General features: G+C 36.5%; 1 protein-coding gene across 1 annotated transcript in view; it reads left to right on the forward strand.

Moving 5' to 3' along the window:
• Positions 1-20,085, forward strand: part of XRN1 (5'-3' exoribonuclease 1) — a 32,449-nt gene extending 12,364 nt beyond the window's left edge. Inside the window, exons 18-42 of the mRNA XM_008942488.1 lie at positions 529-632; positions 2,992-3,123; positions 3,837-3,999; positions 4,450-4,563; positions 5,070-5,168; positions 5,333-5,448; positions 6,094-6,240; positions 6,599-6,688; positions 7,725-7,860; positions 8,568-8,624; positions 9,275-9,407; positions 10,538-10,607; positions 11,750-11,975; positions 12,625-12,726; positions 13,445-13,540; positions 13,775-13,889; positions 14,393-14,457; positions 15,900-16,010; positions 16,384-16,509; positions 16,836-16,992; positions 17,327-17,505; positions 17,709-17,822; positions 17,904-18,021; positions 19,013-19,161; positions 19,365-20,085. Coding sequence (XP_008940736.1) covers positions 529-632; positions 2,992-3,123; positions 3,837-3,999; positions 4,450-4,563; positions 5,070-5,168; positions 5,333-5,448; positions 6,094-6,240; positions 6,599-6,688; positions 7,725-7,860; positions 8,568-8,624; positions 9,275-9,407; positions 10,538-10,607; positions 11,750-11,975; positions 12,625-12,726; positions 13,445-13,540; positions 13,775-13,889; positions 14,393-14,457; positions 15,900-16,010; positions 16,384-16,509; positions 16,836-16,992; positions 17,327-17,505; positions 17,709-17,822; positions 17,904-18,021; positions 19,013-19,161; positions 19,365-19,655 — 3,210 coding nt within the window. The 3' untranslated portion in view covers positions 19,656-20,085. The remainder of the gene's footprint in view (positions 1-528; positions 633-2,991; positions 3,124-3,836; positions 4,000-4,449; positions 4,564-5,069; positions 5,169-5,332; positions 5,449-6,093; positions 6,241-6,598; positions 6,689-7,724; positions 7,861-8,567; positions 8,625-9,274; positions 9,408-10,537; positions 10,608-11,749; positions 11,976-12,624; positions 12,727-13,444; positions 13,541-13,774; positions 13,890-14,392; positions 14,458-15,899; positions 16,011-16,383; positions 16,510-16,835; positions 16,993-17,326; positions 17,506-17,708; positions 17,823-17,903; positions 18,022-19,012; positions 19,162-19,364) is intronic.
• Positions 20,086-22,621: the final 2,536 nt, after the last annotated feature.

Below are 22,621 nucleotides of genomic sequence, written 5' to 3' on the forward strand. Positions count from 1 at the left end.
AAAATCAGAACATAACGTGCAACTGAAATTACAGATGCTAGCAAAGTCCTGGATATAAGTGCTGTCTTTTTATTTCATTGAGATACAAAAGTAGAATGTATGGTACAAAATAAGTATTTCACTAATATTAAATTGACAGTTTGATTATTGTGCCGCAGACACACAAGTAGGTGTGAGTTATTTAACAAAAATGTACATAGTAAGCCTATACCAGAAATGTGAATCAACCCAGTTCTTAGAACTAACATCTAATAGATGTAAAGAGCCACACTTAAAATACAATGCTATGCCCTAAAAAAGGAAATGTGAAAATGAACAAATGAAAAAAAAAAAAGAAACCATATCTAACCAGAGATTATGTAATATGTATCAAAATATAATTTAATAAGCTAAAATGAGCTTTATTATTCTGCAAGAAAACCTGTTATTTAGCTAGAGTACTTTCTGTTGCAAAGCAGTTTGAAAATATTTTGACAAAAATCTTTTAATATGTTACTTAATACTAGTAACTTCTGTGCTTTTTTTCAGATAGTAGAAAATGTTGCCAGTTTGGTGCTTGGAAAGCGTGTTTTTGTTAACTGGCCACACCTTGAAGAAGCCAGAGTTGTTGCTGTGTCAGATGGAGAAACTAAGTAAGAGCATTTCATAGATAGTTGTCATCTTTGTTGTTTTGTTCAGAAATAAGTTTCTTGGGCTGTACAGAAGTCTTTGTTTTATTGTAACAGTTAGAATTATAGAATGTTTTAGGCTGGAAGGGACCTCTAGTCATCTGGTCCAACCTTCCTACACAAGCAGGGACATCTCTACCTAAGTCAAGTCAGCCCAGGGTCCTGTCTAGCCTGACCTTGAATGACTCCAGGGTTGAGGCCTCCTCCACCTCTCTGGGCAGTCCATTCCAGTGATCTATTACTCTTATAGTAAGGACTCTTTTTCTAATATTGAGTCTAAATCTATCCTTTCCTAGTTTAAAACCATTACTTCTTGACCTATCATTACAATCCCTTTTGAATAGACCTTCCACCACCTTCATGTAAGCCCCCTTCCAGTACTGGAAGGTCAGTAAAAGGTCCCCCTGGAGCCTTCTCTTCTCCAGGCTGAACAGCCCCATCTCCCTCAGCCTGTCTTCATATGAGAGGTGCTCTAATCCCCTGATCATTTTGGTGGCCCTCCTCTGCACTCCTCCAACATGTTTACATCCGTCTTGTGCTGGGAGCTCCAGGAGGACTGCACACAGGGCTCCAGGTGAGGTCTCACCAGGGCAGAGCAGAGGGGCAGAATCTCCTCTCTTGATCTGCTGGCCACAGTCTTTTGATGCAGTCCGGGATGTGATTTGCTCTCTGAGCTGCAATTGCACATTGGTGGCTCATGTCCAGTTTTTCATCCACCAGCACTCCCAAGTCCTTTTCCACAGGCCTGCTCTCCAGTAAACCCTCTCCCAGCCTATACTGGTAGTGCTGGTTACCCCACCCCAGGTGCAGGGCCCTGCACTTGGCCTTGTTGAACCTTATAAAAGTTCACCTGGTCCCACCTCTGCAGCCTATCCAGGTCCCTTTGGATGGCATCTCCTCCCTCTGGCATATCAACTGCACCTCCCAGCTTGGTACTTGCTATACTGGTCCCAGCACAGGCCCTTGAGGGACACCACTCATCACCTTCCTCCATCTGGATATGGAGCCATTAACCGTCACTCTGGATGTGACCATCCAGCCAGTTCTTTATCCCCTGAACAGTCCCCCAGCAGGATGAGAGCCTGTGGGTGTGATGTCTTCTGGAGCTGGAGTATGAAGGTTTCATCAACAGCTTCCCCTTGATCAGGTGGCCTACAGTAAACACCAACCACAAGGCTCCCTTCATTATTATGATCCCGAATTCTTGCCCATAGGCTCTCAGCTTTCTCGTGGCTATTCTTCAGGGACAACTCTTCACAGTGTATCCATTCCGTAGCACAGAGGGCAACGCCTCCACTCTTTTCTTCTGTGCCTATCCCTTCCAAGTATCCTTTAGCCCTTGATAGCCACACTCCAGTCACAGGATTCCTGCCACCGGGTTTCAGTAATAGCTACTCTGTCATAGCCTTCCTGTAGCTTCCAGTTCCTCTTGTGTGTTGCCTGTGCTGGGTGCATTGGTGTAGGGGCACTTCAGCCGGGCTGCCAGTCGTGTCACCTTCCTAGAGGGACACCCCTTTGATTCTCTGAGGTGTTTCATGGCTGCTACCCTATTGGTTCCCCTGTCCTCAGAAGCCCCCGGCTCATCCCTGTTAGGCATTGCCTGTACTGCAGTATCTACTTCATGCCTCAGGGCAACAGGTTGAAGCTCTTGCATAAGTCACCCCTTTCCTCCAGCCCTGGTGTGTCATCCTGTCTCTGTGGACCGATAATCCTGACATTATTATTGTCCCTTTCCTCCTTCCCATTTAGTTTAAAGTCCTATTCATCTCTATCCCCCTTCATATCTAATTTAAAGCTCTGTCAATGAACCCTGCCAGCTCCCATCCTAAAACCCTTTTCTCCCTGTAGGATAAGCTATTCCAGACTGTTCCCAGCAGGCCCTGCTAACTTGTTACTTGCTAACAGCGAATTAGTCCACAGGCATCAAAGGCTAGTGGGTGGAAGAATCTTTGTTTAACATCATTCTGAAGTTTGGATAGTTCTGTAGATGTCTAATCCTTCAGTGTTTTCCTACAGATGTAGATGTTTGAGCGAGCATTTTCTTAAATTTGAGGGGAAAATGCATGCACAGAAATCCACACAGAATAATGTAAAAGAGAACTTTTCTGTACCATCTTCCCTTCAGCATATGCACTGGTATCTTTTATTAAAAATATACTGTGTGGCCTGTTGTGGAAGGGGTAGAGGAAACAATGCTGTAAGTTTTCCATGTCCTTAACAAGTAATTTCTAACTATATTAGGTTTTGCTTAATTTGGTTTGTTTTGGTTATATCTAGAATAGTCTTACTTGGTTAAATTCATACTTGTCATAATATTCTCAAGGTTTTATCTGGAAGAACCACATGGCACACAGAAGCTTTACATGGGAAATGCAGTGCCCCCCACTAAAGTGGCATACGTTGCAGATAAGGAGCAAAGCCTGTGGTTAAAAGAAGTTCAAGGCATTTCAGAGCAGTAAGTAACAAAGTTGAAGTGTAACTTTGCATTTTGTAGCTTAGCTATATTCTCTTGCTGTATTACAAAGCGAAGCAGCAGAGAAGAGCTGCCAAGTTTAATGGGTCATCTGGAATTAAAAAAATCATAAAAGAGCTTATGTTGAAATATCGAAATATATGGAGTTAGTCCCTAGCTATTTAAATTTAGAGGCTGTTACACAAAAATTCTCAAATGAATTTTGGTATTACTCTGCCACTCAATTTTCTGTTCTGGTCTCAGTAATCTTCAGTTTTAGGAAGTATATAGAAGGAAGTCACACAGTATCACATTACAACTGCAGTAGCTGAGCACTGTTATATTTGGATACAGCTCTTTCTCTTCTGGAGCTTAGGTGCCAAATGGAACACAACTGTGAACACAAAGGTTCCACTCAATAGCTTGTCATTTTATGATCTGTCTCTTGAGTCAACTGCTTTAATTACCCTTAACCTCACTATAAAGGTAAAATGTGTTTAGATAACACACTTCACTATATAGTGATGGCTGTGCAATAGTGGATAAGCCATCTTAGTGGTTAAGATGTTTATTCTCTATATTTTTTTATAAAACAGGAAGCAAACTGTTAGAATCCTTTTGTTAATAGTATTTTTTTTTCCCAAGAAATTATTTCCACCCTCTTGGTTCAGTTCTATTTATTATAATCAAAACTAAATGTTCTGCTTTGTATTCAGCTACCAGAGAAGAAAAGGAATAATAATTCATGAAACATCAATAGTTGTATATGCTCAATTACTCACTGGTAATAGATATCAACTAAACCAAAATGGAGAAGTTTATCTGGAGAAGCAGTGGTCAAAACAAGTTCTTCCTTTTGTTTACCAAACTGTTGTTAAGGTAAATATACTAGTTCAGTATCTTCTTGCTCATAGCTCCTTACTCCATTGAGGTGGGGGGAGTGCATAGAGGAAAGACCGTATACTCCTTTAAAACAAAAAAATGAATCACAATAAGCACCTTAAAGTAATGTATTTTGTTGTATAAAAGCCCATAATGTGCTTAGGCAAGTATTTTATCACAATATTTGGGACCTTGTTGCACATTTTGGACATCTTACTGGAAAAAATGGCTTTTGTAGTTGTTTTACTGATGACATTTTGAATGAAGTACAGTAGTGGTGCTCTATGAGGTAGTGTAATAGCACTTGTAATACAGCTTTAATTTCTTTGCCTTCCATGAATTATTTCACAGATGTTTTAGAATAAATATGTATTCATATGAACTTTTTAATTACTCTACTGAAACTGAATGATATTTAACATTATCAATTTTGTCTTTTCCATGTAGGATATCAAAGCCTTTGACTCTAATTTTTCAAACATAAAAACTTTGGATGACTTGTTTCCTCCTGGAAGTACAGCCTTTATGCTGGGATCTCCTTACTATGGCTGCATGGGAGAAGTTAGTTCCAATAATTTTGTACTTTTTTCACCACTAGACTTCTTTATTTGCAAGCCTAAAATAATCTAAGACGTTGTGTGGTAGTAGTAGTCATTTGCTACCTAAAATTTAAATCAAAGATTCCCTGAGGGTTTCGTCAACGGAGGAAGGGGGTTTTCTGCCTTCCCTGTGTTTCCCTATGTTGTTGGCATAACAGGAAAAAGGTAGTATAACTTGCATGCAGGATTATTTTTATTTGGGATAATTTTCCATACCTGGAGTTCCCATTTTGAACCACTTTCAGTCATGGATTCCTTTGACTTGATGCTTGTTGATTCTCTCTATAAGGAAGCAGTGTACAGGTCAAGGCAAGATGATGAATCCCAAAGCATCTCTGTGCCTACTGCAGAAAAATTGTTGATAAATTAGACTAGGTCTAGGTAAAGTATAGTGAAGTATAGTAGGTCTAGCAGCCAAAGGTTGGTGGTCTTAAATAACATTTATAATGTTTTGTGTTTCTCTCCAAGGTTCAGGATTCACGTGATGTGATCACAGAGGGTAGAATTCGTGTAGTTTTCAATATTCCGTGTGAACCCCAGCTTGATCATTTAATACAGAACCAACATGTAAGTGCTTCTGGTTTTCTAGAAAAAGCTTAAACAATGTGTCAGATATATTTTGTGATGGTAGATGTCTTTAAGTGATGCTTCCATATTATTCATTTGCCCTTTGTATAAAAAAAACTTATCTGTTAGGATTTGCCAATACTGTTTGTTTGTTTGTTTTAAAGAAATATTCTGTGAAATACAATCCTGCATATATTTTGGCCAGCCGTCTTGGTGTAAGTGGATATCTTGTCTCCAGATTTACAGGGAGTATCTTTATTGGAAGAGGCTCAAAGAAAAAGTAAGTGCTTTGTGAATTTTAACAGTAGAGAAGCTTCTAAATTTTAATACAAGTCTACAGAATTTCTGCTATGTTTAAGTGCTGTTCTTATGAAGTTTATAGCTTTTTTGTGATGTGAAACTTTCTCTAAAGTGTATTTGCCATAAACTAAATTCATACACAGTGTTCTTCTGTGCTGTCATAAACTTTTCTTTAATGGAAAGTTGTTCCGGTTGCTCTGGTACTGTAGAAGAGTGTAAATTGACTTTCCAGGTTACCTATTTGCATAATTGAAGCAGGAGTTTGAACTGACTTTGCCATGCTGAGAATAAAAGGTGGAATTGAGATTGTTCTCTCTGGTTGTTCAGAGACAGCCTTCTAAGGCTTGGTAAATGCCAGGTAGATTGTGGTTGATCAATTTCAGTTAAGGAAGAAAAGTAAAATATTCCCTACCCTCCTTTGAAATAAGGTGTGGGCAGCGACCACAGCACAGCTTCTGTCCTGTAACATTGACAGCTGTCATGGTGCTAACAAGTAAACAATACAATGAATTTAATGTTTCTGTGGTTTAAGGCTGAGGATGTATGTTTATGTGTTTTTTAATGTGTGTGTACACACACACACACATATATTATTGCAAATTAATAAACTTTGTCTTTTTTCTAGTCCTCATGGAGATCACAAAGCAAATGTGGGACTAAACCTGAAGTTTAATAAGAAAAATGAGGAAGTTCCTGGCTATACTAAGAAAGTTGGAAATGAATGGATGTATTCTTCTGCAGTAGAACAACTACTTGCTGAGTATTTAGAAAGGTAAATACTGGATATAAACTTCATCCAAATTATCCACCTTTGTATCAGTCTTTGGATTTTGTCCTCTGGACACAGGGCTTCTAAGAACTGATGAGTTTGCTTTTGGAGATTGCTTGATGGAATTTCTTCTATTCTAATATTCTCCTTCTAAGGAGAAGCGTATTTTGTGATAGAGTAAATTTTTCAGCAGCTTGCCCTTGATAGGTGAAAAGTATGACACGAAACTAGGTGAAAAATAATCCATATGGGCTCCAGAAATTTTGAATCCAGTCAGAGTTTGTTTTGATGAGGTTTGTTTTTTGGTCTCTGCTTATGTGAAGCAAAATTTGTCTCACATTTATTCATTTATTTTTTTTAGGGTCCCCGAACTATTTAATTATATAGCCAAGAATAGCCAGGAAGATATCTTCTATGAAGATGACATTTGGCCTGGAGAGGATGAGAATGGGTAAGCCATCTTTTCTCTGTTTTGGTTTTGTCCTCTCCCTCTCCCTTTTCCTCTTCTCCTTTTCCCCTAGAATAAGTGGAGTAAAGGCTGATAGCATTGTGAAATTGGTGGTGATCATATGGTGCCTCCTATGTAACTGAAGCATTGCTATTCCATGAGCAGCATGATTGGTCAGTGATGACAGAAAACATTATCAGAATATTGTGCATTCCAGTTGTGGAGTCCAAGTCTCTGTCATATTCCTATCTCAATTCCAATAAATGAGAAATTTTATTTATCATAGCTATCTCATAATTCTTGCTTTTAAAATAACCTTCAGGTAAGCATAGTTATGAACAGTCACAAAGTGACCAAAAATTAATTTTTGGAGAATAAGCAATAATTACTTTAATTGGTTTTTAATTTGAAAAAGAACATGTACAGAATTTAAAGTACTTTGCACATTTTTAGGATGTTATATAGTCAATCAATTTTATGGGATACAAGAAGCAACTTTGGTTCCAGGTACATTATAGAAACACTAAAAAAGCTTTTATTATTAGCTGGTAAGCCCTCTTCACAGGCTTGATTTGGTAAGTCTGCTTGATGCTGCAATCCACAGGACTCTTACCAGGCAAATATACCATTGTGGGACTCTTCTGCTATAAGAATCTCAGGTTTGTGCTCCGTTTTACCAGAGGCATGCCCTGAAATAATTTCTTACTGTGTTGTGAGAAACAGCTGGTCCCAGAAGCTTTAATCACAGCTGGATGTGGTTGGATGCAGATGTAATTGACTGAATACTTTTTAATAATAATTTTTTTTTATTTCCTGAAACAAAACTTCAGGTTATAGTTATGAAACAGTATTGCATGACTCAGTTACTTCTTTTTAACCCTTTTAGTAAAATCATACAGAACTCTTAAATTCTGTTACTTTATGAATATATACAAGCATTTTGCCTGTATCATAATACTTGACTGATTAAACTGGGGAACGTGGCAAAACGCTTAACTTCTGCAGTTAAAAGTTTTAATTCATGTTGTTATTTATTTAGAGCTGAGAAAGTTCAAGAAATTGTTGTCTGGTTAAAGGCACATCCTGTGTCTGCATTGTCTCGCTCATCTTGTGATTTGCAAATTTTGGATGCAGCCATTGTTGAGAAAATTGAAGAAGAAATAGAGAAATGCAAGGTATGCAGCTTGACATTATTGTGAGCAGGGGTGAACAAAAAAGCAGCTGCTCATTATTTTTCAAATTCTTGAATTAGAATAAGGCAATTGAAGATTACTTGTCATTCCACATAAAAAGAATACAGACTGTAATGTATGAGTTTGTGATGTGAATTGTCCCTGAAATTCAGAAGAATTCATTATTAATCTTTTTAATTGACTCAATGTTTGTGAGGCAATTCAGCAGCATTAAGCCTTTTGGTGATTTGAGAAAGTAACAGGTGTTAGCATATGATTTGAACTACTGAACAGCTGTTTCAAAGTGCAGTCCCAGCTGTTCTTCCCTTACAGTTTCTCTTTAGTCTGAGGAAAATTAGGAAGCTGTTCTCTGAAGGCCACAGATCAAAAAAGGGGCCAAGGAATTTACTAAAGCAGAAGCTAAGGGCAAAACCCCATGAAATATTAGGCTGATTTCATTGAAATTACTTGCAGGGACATGTTAATAACGTTGTGAATACTGAAATTAGCCAAACAGTGCAAAACCTTTGGTAAGTAATCACATTTTGAAAACTGGACTTAGTCATCCAAAAGACTTCATGAAAGTTCTGCACCTTTGTCTAAAAGAAGCAAAACAATTCTGTGTTACTTTTTCAGATGTTTTATTGTATCTGAAATCCAGTGTTGGTTCCTTACCTTGTTTGTCATGACTCTCTGTTCCTTTCCTTTAGCAGAGAAAGAGCAACAAGAAGGTGCGAGTAACTGTGAAACCCCATTTGCTGTACAGAGTAAGTAATGTGAAGAAGTTTGGGTTTTTTTAATTAAGTTGTCCAGATCATATTTATTTTACCTAAGCTTGCCAACTTTCAGAGTGGAATTTTATGACTGTATTGATAGAAGAAAAAATTTTATGATGCCTGCTAGAAAATCAATTTGAGAACAATAGTCTGTCTCTAAAAGGATAGAATTTCTACTCACTATAAACAATATCATGTAATTATACTGACTTTCATTTCTTTTCCACCTTCTGTTCTTAATGCTTCTGCAGATCATACTGCCTGTGTAATGAAGGCAAAACCTCTTCTTCCCTGTTTTGCTTTTTGTTCAGTTATTGACAGAGGACCAGGTGGTCATCTTGCCTGGTATTTCACAGATACCCATGTGTTTTGTCTAAACCGATCCCCTTGGTCTACCTTGGACCATGTGCAGCACTGCTATTTCTCAGGCAGAAGCAGGGAGTGAGAGTTGCAAGAAAAAAAAAGGTTTCTTTGTGTCTGGGGAGGGAAGATTCTAGGTTCTTAAAGAATAGTTTGAGGTTTTTTTGGGGTTTTTACAGAAGGTTTGCTTTTATAGTATGTTTCTGATACTGTTATAAATGCATTTTTATTGTAATCCCTGTTTTTTTCAAACATTAACATAGTCTTCTGGTTATTGTCAGCCGTTAGAACAGCAGAGTGGGGTTGTCCCAGATCGAGATGCGGAGTACAGACTGTTTGACCGTGTCGTCAATGTCAGAGAGAACTTCTCTGTTCCAGTTGGTCTTCGAGGTACCATTATAGGAATTAAAGGAGGTAATATTTACTTCATAATTGTAGCATTACAGCTATATAGCAGCTCAGCTTGTGATGTGGAAGCAGGCTTCAGGAAAATGTTTAGTATAATGGTTGTGAATGCACAGAAATTTCTCACCTATGAAGCATATGCAACTTGAAGCCACTAATGACATATTTGCTGGTTTGAATTAAACCTACAGACACTCTTTTTTAATTTCATGTGTTACACTGCTGTACTTTGTAAAATAAATTACTTACTCTTTGTTCCTTCTTAACATGAAAAAGGCAGAGTGATCCATGAGAGAACATAGGCTGCAAAAAAAAAGGAATAAAATTAAGTTATTGGAAGATACGGGCAAAGTTAAGAGAAGCAGAGATAAAAACAGCCTTAATACTTAGATTGAACATAAAATTTTATCAAATATGATTTCTCTCGAATTGTTTTATTTGGAATTTGTTCTTTACTATGTGATACTCCATTTCTGTTAAATGGTGTGTATTTATACCTTCTTTGACAAGAAGATTATCCATAATCTGTTTCAGGTAAACAAGGATTTACTGAATCACATTGGATATAGCAGTTTGAGATCTAGTTATAGAAATTGGTTTCTTACCTGGCGTTTAAGTAGTTGCTTTCTCATTCAGTTTGCATCCATTGGAATCTTGAATAGGCCATACTTGCATGCAGCTTTCTTAAAGAGGTATTCTTTTCTCCACAGTGATTATATACTGGTATAATTTTACAGGAGTATTAGTCTATCATCATACAAGAAGATAATGTTAAAGCTGTTGGTTTCTGACTTCCTGAATGTAAAGATGGCTTACATCTCTTTTCTGGCAGTTTCTGGTAACTGTGACATGCTGCTATGAATTGTAGTTCTGTTAATGCAGGTTGAGAAGTTGTTATGCATGGTATGTTTCTGTTGAAATAATATCTAAAAGGGCAGCCATATATGATTTTAAGAAGCATTTCCAAATTGCTGTTAATGACAGTATTCATTTAAGGAATAAGGATGATGTTGTTGCTAATTAGTTAGGTTTTGGTCTTTTCATTATTTGTTGTATACCTAATACAGATATTTACATAATTTAGATAAGGACAGCTACTGTTGTATATACAGGATGACTTTTTACTTTGTTTTCTATAGCCAGCAGAGAAACAGATGTGCTCTTTGAAGTTTTGTTTGATGAAGAATTCCTTGGAGGCCTAACTGTAAGGTTTGTGCAGAGGGTTTCATAGTAACTTCGTGCCATTGGTATAGATGACATGAAATTGCTGCCTTTGGTTTGGTTGAATATTTTTAATGCCTCTTTTTAAAACTTTGTTCCTCAATACTATTGGTCAGGTTTTTTTTTTTCTCTTCAGGGAAGAATGATTTTTGTGAAGCACATTATATTTTTGGAAATGCTCTTTAAGCTTTTTTGCATATCAAGAAGGTTCTGATTTGCAGAAAGCAAATATGAACCAGCAGAATAAAGCACCAGATACATAGGTATTTATAAAATATGTAGAAAACAGGTTATTATCAGTATGTCTTTAGCATATAGATTAAAAAATAGTAGGTAGTCATCTGTTCCTCTGAAGGAGGGACTTTGAATTATCCATAATTGATACTTTGGCACTAAATTCTAACCACCAGTAAAAACCTAAACTGTTCTTCAAGAGGTGGAGGCATGGTGAATGCTTTTGTTTTAAACACTGTGATAACTCTTCTGTGTTTAAGTAAGCAAGTAAACTTATAAGTGCACTCATTTGCCCATCAGGCTTCGTTTTCCTATTGTTCTTAGATAAATTAAATTCTTTATGGCAGAAATTAGAGGAGAATCTTACCTATTTCCTGTGTTCAAGCATAACACAATCCTGTCCCTTGCAAGAGCATGTCCTGTTACACAGATAATCTTCAGTATTATAAATGAAGATATAAAGCTGACTAAATGCATGTAACTTCAGTTTATAATTCTGCTACTGGCTTCTGTTTTCACCTCAGAAAAAGAAAATAATATTATTTCCTAGTTTGTAATTTTTTACAGAAGTATTTGCTATAAAACTATGCTATAGCAATTCATTCTTCTTTAGAATTTCTCTGAGCTCAGTGCTGAAAGGTACAAGATAAACTCAGAGTAGTAGCAGTTTCTGTTTTCTGGTTTTGTCAGCCAGAGGCCAAAGGGAGCACAGTGTGATCAACATGGTGTGTAGTGATACTTGATTTCAATATTGGATACAGTTTTCAGCCTCTGGTGTTCAAACTTGAGTCATTATCTTTTGGCATAGAGGCAACAGTGTTGTTAAATCTGATCTATCTAGATGTCAACAATTAAACTACAGGAAATACTGATGTAATTGTCTGGGGTTTTTTTAGGTGCTCACCTTCCAGAGGTTATCGTCTGCCATCAAGTGCCTTAATCAATCTGTCTCATGGCAGTCGCTCAGAAATAGGAAATCAAAAGCTGACGGCCATCGTTAAACCTCAGCCAGCTGTCAATCACTACAATTCACATGGATCTGATCTGTCATCTGTCTGCTCACAAAAAGTGCATCTCGGCGGCCTCAACCACTCTCCTCGCTCTCTTTTTGTTCCTACTCAAGTAAGACTCCTTTCATTTGTACAAAAGTTTTTTCCTAGAACTTGAATTATGGCCATGGTTGTTATCTTCATCGGTACAAACAACATCTAATATTTATGCCAGTATATCTGAAGTAAGATAATACTTATCTTGGTGAAATTAATTAATATGAATGGATTGAAAGTTCTTTATTGACAGTTGTTTTGCTTTGAGTAGCTCCAGTTTCATTTCTAAGAGGCAAATATTTAATTTGGAGCAGTGACACATCTAGTGTCAATGAGTAGGTTTTTTTGGCAGATATTCAATTATTTCCTTAAAGCTCTGCTACAAGTAAGGTTTCCTGTAGGCTGAGTTCATCCATGCTCAGAAATAAAAGAAATTATTTCCTTGTCAGTTTTGCTACTTGGTTATGATTTACTTTGTTCAAAAGTACAGTAAAGGAGAAAAAATTACAGGTGAGTTGTAGTTCTCATTGGTTTAATTACACTCTAAGTGTAAAAAGTGCTTTCTTTGAAGAAACTTAGCTTAATGAGTAACTTCATGTTGCTATAGGTGTGTTTGAGAAGACTTGTGTCATGTTTTCTAAGCTTATACAAGAAAAGAACCTACTTTCCAAAAGAAAATTTAAGGCAATAAAACACTTTTGTGTTTTTTTCACTCAATGATTTAGCAACTGAATGGAAGACAGCATTACAGTCTCAGGGCTGAAAATCAGGGCAACTCTAACTCACTCCAGAAAGGATCATTTCAGAGTGGCAATCAGAAAAATAAAGTGAGTGTTCTGACTCATTTACTCTTGGACTCAAATGTTTCAATATTTATTTTGGTCCCCTATTTAGAGTGAGTGTCCTTTTCTCAAGCTTAAAAAATAGCTTTTTTTTTAGTACATCAGATATTTAAGTCCAGATTCAGACTGGAGCAGAACTTGTCGCAGTTCTTGAATGAGTATAATATTTTGTGTTATCCTTCTTTAGATTCTGGATTTTCAGAAGCGGCTTTTTTCCATAGCTGGGGTTCAGTTCTGTGGTAACATACATATAATGTTATGAAACAATTGTGCCTGATTGATATGAGGCCTTACAAAATAAAGCATTAATAATAAAATTTAAGAATATTACCAGTATGAAAGCATGCTTTTGAAAACATTTTGAATTATTATATGAGTTTAATTATACTTGGTGATATTTCCTATGTTCATTACTTCAGTTAATAACAAAACAGAAGCAGTCTCAAAACAAACTAAGCTCCTTTCAGTTTAATAGTTATTCTTAGGGAAAGTTGTTATATAAATACAACCCGCCTCGACAGCCTGTTTATTAAGTTACAATACCTGCAAGTTCTGCTACTGTCAGTATGAAAACTTCTGTCCTCTGAGCCCTGTTAAACTTGGACCTTACGATATTTTTAATGTCTTTGAGTATGATTAGTTGTTTAAAAGTTGAGTTTATAGCTGCTGAGATTTTTGGGGCTGTTGTTTCTGATTTTGTCAGATACAGAGTAAGCAAGATGATGAATTCTGCAACATATGGCAATCACTGCAGAGTTCTGGGAAGTCTCACCACATTCAGCAAAACATGCATGAGAAGGTCAGTATATAAACTTTAAACAGATCCCTGGGTTCAAATTAAGAAGGAAAGTAACTTCGTATGTCAGTTCATTACATCAGAAAACTTTCTAGTTAATGTGACAAATAAATCCTCTGGATTAAAGTATGGATATACAGGGTATGCCTAGCTCTGGAACGAGGTAATCATATGGGACTACCATGGAAATGATAGATGCATAGTTTTCTGGTTAAGGTTTGATGCTTGAAATCCTAGGGTGCAGTTCTACCTCAGGAAATCAAGCTGGGAACTGGCAATCAATTCTATAAGCCAGGATTCAATGACAGCAGCTTTAAAGGTCCACAAAGAAAACAAGAGCCATATAAAAAATGTAAGTACTATAATTAGAAACTTTGTTTAGGAGAACTGCTTGCTTGATCGGATTTTCATTGAAATGCTTATTAAGTTTTTTTGTAGTTATTGACAGTAGTATATGATACTTGTGTACGCTGTACATTGCACCGTTATTGTCAAATAATGTGCATATTAGGTTATTCCACACTTAATCCTGAACCTTTTAATCAAGTTGTTCTGCATTATGTTGACTTTACACCCATGTAATATAAAACCAAAAAAACCCCTCACAACTTGGCTTTGAAAATTTGCTTTGCATCATATTTGTAGAATATAAAATCTGTATATTATTGCATATACTTCTTTTTTTTTGTTTTATCTTATAAAAAAAGCATACACCAATTGATATATAAAGTATGAATACGTTTGATACAACCATTCAAAAAAATACAAATCTGTGTACTTCTATGGAATTAATTTTTTTGAGCCTTGACTATTAAGATTTTAAAGAGCGTTTCAAAAGAATGCGTTCTTTTGTAGTCAAAGAAGATTCCAAAGTTACAAGAGGTGAAAGTCAGCCACATAACAAAATATCAAACAAACAGGTAATTTCTTCCTTTATTGAGTAAATGTATTCTTTTCTTTTTGCTTTGATGGGATTCATCATTTTACAGATTTCTCTTTAATTGGCATCTCAGATGATTCTTCTACTAGGTAAATTTTGTTATGGAGATTTTCTTTGCTTTTGAGATTTTATGGACAGAAAATGAGAGAAAGTGTGTAATGTATAATGATGATACCAAATGATTTCCCTATTCCTCTCAAACTCCACAAGTTGTGCTGTAATGGGAAAACAAATGCTATCCTTTCAGTAAGCTGAAATCCTTTAAGAATATTAGCTGGTGAAAGCTATTTGCAGATGCATTTCTAATATGATTGTGTTGTAGAATTGTAGAACTGTTCTGGTTGGAAGAGACCATCGAAAAAAATCAAGTCCAACTGTGAACCCAGCACTGCTAGTTCACCACTAAACCATGTCCCTAAGCTTGATAACCCTTTCAGTGAAGGAATTTTCCGTAATACCCCATCTAAACTTCCCCTGATGCAACTTGAGGCTGTTTCCTCTAGTCCAATTGCTTGTTACATGGGAAGAAAGACTGACCCCCACCTCGCTGCAGCTTCCTTTCAGGTAGTTGTGGAGAGCAATAAGGTCTCCCCTCAGCCTTCTCTTCTTCAGACTAAATAACCCTCAGCTGCGTCTCAGAAGACTTGTGCCGTTCTAGGCCGTTCACTACCTTCGTTGCCCTTCTTTGGACACATTTCAGCACCTCAATGTCCTTCTTATATTGAGGTGCCCAAAACTGAACACAGAATTCAAGGTGTGGCCTCAGCAGTGCCAAGTACAGGAGAACGATCTCTTCCCTTGTCCTGCTGATACACTGTCTCTGAGACAAGCTAGGATGCTGTTGGCCTTCTTGGCCACCTGGGTATGCTGCTGGCTCATACTCAACTGTCAACCAGTACCCCTAGGTCCTTTTCCACCAGGCAGTTTCCAGCCACTCTTCCCCAAGCCTGTACAGTGTTGCATGGGGTTGTTGTGGCCCAAGTGCAGGACCCAGCACTTGGCCTTGTTCAACCTCATACAATTTGGTCTCAGCCCATCAATCCAGCCTGTCCAGGTCCCTCTTAGAATCTTCAAGTGGATCAACACACTCGTTTAACTTGTCTTCAAACTTGCTGGGGGTGCCCTAGATCCTATCATCCATATCACTGATAAATATAGTAAAGAGAGCAGACCCAAACACTGAGCCCTGGGGAACACCATTTGTGTCTGGCTGCAGACTGAATTTAGCTCCATTCATCACCACTCTCTGATTCCAGCCATCCAGGTAATTATTTATCCAGCAAAGCGTACACCCATCCAAACCATGTGCAGCCAGTTTCTTCAGGAGAGTGCTGTGGGAGAAGGTGTCAAAAGTTTTACTAAAATCGTATAATGAGTAATGGAGTATTAGTATGGAATAATAAATGCTACAGTTTATTTCAGAATTTTGCAGGTGTGAATAAGCACAATGTCAAACTTTTGAAGAGGAATGAAAGTCCCAATGTGCCTGTAATTCAGAAGGCTGCAGTTGGTGGTCCCTGTACAGATGGAAAGGTAGGATCTAGCTAGTTAATTTTCTTAGGTGCTCTTTGAGAAACTTAAGTTTCCAGTCCATTTTGTTCCAATTATTCCTGATCACTTGTGTGCAAATTGTTGTTTATAACAGGTGTGAGACAAACCTGTATAACCTTGATCACTCTTTAAATCAATTCTCTGTTGATCAACACTTGCATCTTTTTAGTATGCAAAACTTGCTGTAGTCTCTGGATATCTCTTCACACAGTGAGCAGACATGATTTGTGATCTGTCCAAGCTAAGACAAAAAAATCCTGAGTGAGCATAAATTTAATCTCAAGCTAATATACCCTTCTTCTTGCATCTGCTCATAATACTCTAAGTTGGTGTACTTTTTTTCATTTGTTTTAAGAAGGACAATGAACTACAAAGCCTTCTAGCTTCTTTGAAAATTTCCAAAGAAAATGAAGTGCAGACTTATTCCAAGGAAGCAAGAGCTACAGATGAAGAACATCTGTCACCACAGTCATTTGCCATGGTCTGTATACTGTAGGAATCATTCCTTTGCAATTTAGCATCTGCTATCTTAGCATCAATGCTTCTATTTAAAGAAATTCCATGAAATCTCATATGGCCTTTTTAAACAGATTGATGAGCTTTTAATTAGCTGTTCTCAGAAAATTAACAAATTAACAAATACATTTGTTCATGCTAAGATGCTGTTGGTTATGGTTTGATAAAATGTCATTGATGGGAAAACAAAAATTCAGGTTTTGTTACTGATTATGATATTCAGAGTTAAGTAAGAAGGTAGTGTTATCTGAATGCCACCATGTCCCTGAATGGTTTATTTTATTTTTAAAGAAAGGAACACAGATGCTCAAAGAGATTTTGAAGATAGATGGCTCTGACTTGGAAACAAGAAATGAAGCAAAATCCCAAGTTAATAATGTTCCTGCTCCCCCTAGTAGACAGGATTGCCATGGAGCTGCCTTGCCATATAAACAAACAAAAAAAATGGGTATGTTTAAACATCAGCTCATAGTTCAGAGCTTCACATTGTAGTGATGTTTTAGAACATAGCGAACAGTATAGTACTGATTTTCAAAACATAGTAATAAAATGTCCCTCTGAAAAAGTCAAGTAAAATATCCAACTGAAAAGTTCTACTTCTTTATTCAGACCTAAAAATCTCTTTATCTATAGTCTCATTTTTTTTGTTAATCAGATATGGAAATACCAGAAAAAAAAATAAAATATGCAGGTTTTTTTCTACGAGTAACAAAGTTGCTATGTTCTTAGTGCAGGAAATATTTGTGATACAGCTACATTTATTCTTTTTTTTATTCTGTCAGTTGCTTATATGAACAAGCCTCATAGCACTGGAGGCCCTCAGAACACACCAGCACTGGAAACTGGAGGTCACCCTTTCACGTGTCCACAGGCAGCACCATCTACTGTCTCTGAACTGTCTCGTATTTGTTCTCTTGTTGGAATGTCCCAACCGGATTTCTCTTTCCTAAAAACACCACAGGTAAAACTCTTTGTCTGCAAAAGTTAAAGTTCTGAACTTTGTTTCAACTGTCCTGTATTAAACATTTGGACTAAGCACTGAAATCCATCTAAAAATAAACCTTAGCTCCTTTTGTTACCTTCCTTAAATCTTCCGTTTCTATCTCACAGTTTGTTCATCAGCAGTAACAACTTCCCTCAAAAATCTTGATCTCGTTTTTCTAGACCATGACAGTTTGTCACATAAAATTATCAAATGGATTGCTGGTTCATGGCCCACAGTGCCACTCTGAAGCTGAAGCAAAGGAGAAGGCTGCACTTTTTGCTCTACAGCATTTGGTGAGAATGCAAAGTAGCTTTTAGAATCTTTGTCTCTCTTGCACTGCGTCTGTTTGTCATAATCTGTTTCCTTCTTCATAGAGTTCTATAGGAGTAAACTTCCCTTTGCCTCCACCACCACCAGTGTTTCCAAATTATCAGCCACTGGGAGTTCCTGTACCACCTGGATCTATTCCTCCAGTATTTGCACAACCCTCTGGTAAGTATTTAACCAGTACAATTTTCAATTATTGTCATAATATCCTGTAATAATAGTAATTCTTTTAATGAAAATTAATGCCTTCCAGAAAGTTCTGGTTTTATTCTTTTTGTATGTAGTTGTATGTCTGAACTGCTTTGAAAACAGTTAATGAACCTCTTCTCATGAATTCACAAATTAATTCAATACAAAGAATCATGTCTCTCCCAATTTTTTCCTGAAGAATATATTTGTCCATTCAGTCTTAGTTGGGTTTTGTTGGGTTTTTTTAGCTTCAAAATGACAATAATTAATTTCAAAGTGGATAGTCCCAGTCCACTATTACTAAAAAATATCTTCCTTGATTTTCTGTGTGGATTTTTTCCCCTGTATAGTTAATGATTATCCATGCATTAGTTTTCTTATTGGCTTATAACTAACTTCCACTGAAGTGCTGCATTGCTGTTCTGTTGTACACTGCCAAACATAAGCATGGCAGGTAACACCCCCTGCTCCCCCAAACTGCTAAAAATCCTGGTGGCATTTCCAATTCCCCTCTATTTTGTATTTTACTAAAGCTCACATTCACAGCTAATAGTTAATGAGTCAGCATCATTGTAGCATCCTAGTAGCCCATACAGCAGCTTCCCCCAGGCTTTCTATATTGTTGACTTGTTTCAAAAGAATGGCTGAAACTTGCAACCTTCTACTGAACCTTCAGTTCACTGAGCTAAGGATATGAAGATCCTAAATTACATGCATTCTGAAGTGCAGATGCTGTGACTTGGTGGTCTTAATTGTGCTGTCATATAGATGTAGTTCTGTAAAAGCAGAAATGTGTGGGACTTTTCAAATAAAAAATAAATACTTAACTATTTTGACATCAGTATGAAGAATACGATGCTTTCTTGGAAAGAGAAACAACGTGCAGACAAGTGTAGTTGGGGTACTTTTGGGGTGTTGAGGAGCTGGTATCTTCTTTAAGAGAGCTAAAAGTTAATTGTTTTCACAGCTAACATAATGCCTCCATCATCTCACCTGTTTGGCCCAGTGTCCTGGGGAGCTCCAGTGCCTAAACACTATTATGGCTCCTATCCGGGAAATGTGTCTGTTGCAGGAACTATACCAGTTGGTTCTCACAACCAGTTTATACCTCTCCAGGTAAGATTGGCAGGTTTGTCTTAATATTCTATTTCTGTAAAAAAATGTGCCTACATGATGAATACAACACCACCTCCACTGTGAAGCACTATTTAGTATTACAAAATCACTGTAAAAAAATTGTCTGCATGCTTTCTAAAAGTGGAATATTTGCAGTTTTTTTGAGAATGCATTCTGTTAAATAATATTTATTTAATTTAAAGGTAACTAAAAAAAGGGCTGCTAGCAAGAAAAATTTTGAGCTCAAGGAGTTTCAGAGTTCCCTTCAAGCTGCATCACTAAAGAATGAACAGCCAGTGTCTTCTGACTACATTCAGCAAGGCAGTTCTTCAGCTCCTTTAAAACCTCCTCAAGCTGATCAGTCCAGTGTTTCATTTCAAGACAATGTGGCTACTGCAAGCGTTCCTCATAACAAATCAACACCAAACACTTCCAGCAAGAGAAAGCCAAGAAAGCTGGCTGTCAATTTTGGCGCACCAAAATCTTCAGAATAAATATGGTAGCTAGGTATCTTATCTTGAACTCTTCCCCCACTGTTATGTTCTATCTTCTGAAAAAAATGAGCAAGCTCTATTCAAAACACCAGCCACTTTAATTATAGTATAGAATGGAATACATTTTATTTGCTATGATTTTCTGGTTGTTACGAAAAGTATAAAAATTATGTTCAAACTTAGTTTGATATAAATTAGCAAAAGCCAGGAAATGCTGAGTTAAGGTTATCATGCCATCCATTGTGCCTAGGTTTCTAAACAGTGACTTACAGACTATACTAGGTAAGCAGCAATAACAGTGGCAACCTTAATTCAGAATTGCATTGCTTTTTGGGAGGGATATGGAGCAGTAATAAATTGGGCATCCAGCATTGCTTAGTATGACATTTTGTATTCTAGCTTATTTTTAGAGTAATAAAACAGAAGGAAAAAATTATTTAAAGTAATTTTTAAACTTTCATGTTGGCTCTATAGGTCCTTCTGAGTTGAATCAGTGTGACTAAAACCTAACAACAATAGAACTGCCAAACTCACTTTAACTATGAACTGCAGGTTTTATACCAGAGAGCAACAACTTTACAACTTAAAAAATGTAGATATTATAGTGTCTTCTAGTATTATAGTGGTGAAAAGAGGGTTGTTGATGCAGGATCTGTTCCAGGTTTCTTTATATGATATATTGGATAAAAAAATTTGCAAAGTAGGGACCTCTTTGGTAAAGTATGTTTAATCTTTTTAATCTAGCAGCATTATCAGTTTCATTGTTTTCTGATGATAAAATAACATAGATAACTACTACAGATCTGCAGAGTCTACTAAAATGCTAATGATAGCCTGATATTTCTTTCTAAATCATAAAAATGGCTGGAGTTTAAAGATATCCATTTTGTAGTACGGCTGTCAATGTTATGTTTACTTAGAATCCATTTCTCCCTTTAGTAGTCTGCACCCTGAAACCTTCTCTATAGTAGGAGGGGTTTTTTTGTTGATATGAATTCTAATATTGATTAGTTTTGTTGTAGAAGTTCTGCGTAGCAGAATTAAATTATCAAAATCTGTTACTGTTGGTTCTATAGGAATATTCAGACAAAAAGTTGACTTTTATTTTTTGAAGGAGCTATATTATAAAAGAAGTAACTCCCTCATTCTTGATTCATATAGGAAAAAAAGAAAGTTCAAAGGTCTCTGTACTATTTTTAACTCATAGGTACTGTTGTTATTGACATTAATAAGAAATAATTAGTCTGGGAGAAAATTTTAAGCCTCAGTTGGTGATGTTTACTGACATTGATGAAATTTCTTTTTTTTTTCTGGAGCAGATTATAATGAAATTTTCCTGCTCTGCGGCCCAGGAAGCTTAGAAATAAAGCATAGTTTAAGGATTTATTTTTTTGCCTCAAAACAGGTTTCATGTTGGATCTGAAAGCCTGTAGACTTCGTTTCAGTTCCCCTACCTTGTTCTTTGTGTCCATTTCTTCATGTAGTAGGAGGTTTCACACTGGTACTGTGTTACAGGATTTTTTTTTACTGATCTCTGCAAAACAGCTGTTGCTTCAGCAGTGTTTGTAGAATAGCAGCGAGCCCTGTAAAAAGGATCACAGAGGTAGAAACAAGGTTAATAAATTTTATTTAATTTTACCTGTTATCTCAAACCTTGTGGAATACCCCATGTACAGTCTGAAAATATTTTGTTGTTCTCTTTATAGCCATCCAGTCTTGAGAGGGTTTGAAGCCATATTCCATGAAAGGAAAATGGTACATTTTGGTGTGTTATTGTCATTAGCAACCACAAGACTGATACCAATATTTTAGAAGCGCTTATGTGAAATTTAATTAAGAGACACAGATGTTAGTCCCACATATTCTATCTAAATTATCTGATCATCAGAGAAAAGATCTGTTTAGAAATTCCTCTGATGGAGATAAGGCTATGTTAGATTCTTGCATCACAGAATGTATCTGGGTAGCCAATTCATGCAGATTTTTTAGAAAGAAGGTTACGAAGGACACTATACTCTTAGCACTGGTAAACACAGAAATTTTTATTATTAACTAATTCAGACTAAGACTTTCTTTTCAAGTAGTGTTACTGTATTTAGTACATATAGCTGGTTAAACACTTGATTCTGTAGCTGCTGCACATTGTATTAGTCCCTGTTTTTTAATTGGTACATTCTATGATACTGACTGCGTGGTGCCCAGTTAATTACAGCTTCACATGTCCTGGTAGATGTGACGTCTGCGTTGACCTGTGTCGTGTCCCCTATGATTTCAGTTTTGTATTTTAACAAGGTGATTATGTTTAATTCATACAGATATAAATTTAAGCATTTGTTTTTCTCATAGATATAAAGTATTTTGTAAGCACTGGAGTTTTTCATTAGATCTTATACAGAGCAGTATTTTACTAAAAATCCAAAAGGGAAGACTTTTATGTGCGCATTTTTGTAGTTTCTGATTTTTTTAAAGTAACTTTTCATTGTTTATCTGCCAAGTGAAATGTTTTAAATTTGCATATGAATGGATACAGAATGTATTTTTCGTGTTGCTTAGTGTTAAGTGTGCATTTGCAGATTTTTAGCATGTAGTTGCACAAAGGACTGTGCAAAGATATTTTAAAATATGAACATATGATACACTGAAGGAAAAACATTCATAAAAGCTAAATGCTATATAAAACTTTAATGCAATAGAGTAATTTTCTAAATTGTGTCTGTGTCTGCTTGGATTAAATATTGAAACAAGAAACCTTACTTATTTTCACTGTTTTATTTCCAAATACTATATGGGAACTTCTCTATGCCACAAACCAAAATTTTCGGATATATGTTAAATCTCATGAAGCCAGCCAGATTCCTCTAATTCTCAGAAGCAGAAGCTGTCCACCTCTGAGGGTTTCAGCTCACCTCTGAGCTGTGTCTTGATTCAAGTACTACTCAGTTAAAGATAGGAAGTTTATTAAAAAG

The sequence above is a fragment of the Merops nubicus genome, unplaced genomic scaffold (assembly GCF_000691845.1).
Source record: "Merops nubicus isolate BGI_N331 unplaced genomic scaffold, ASM69184v1 scaffold1136, whole genome shotgun sequence".
Lineage (NCBI taxonomy): Eukaryota > Metazoa > Chordata > Aves > Coraciiformes > Meropidae > Merops > Merops nubicus.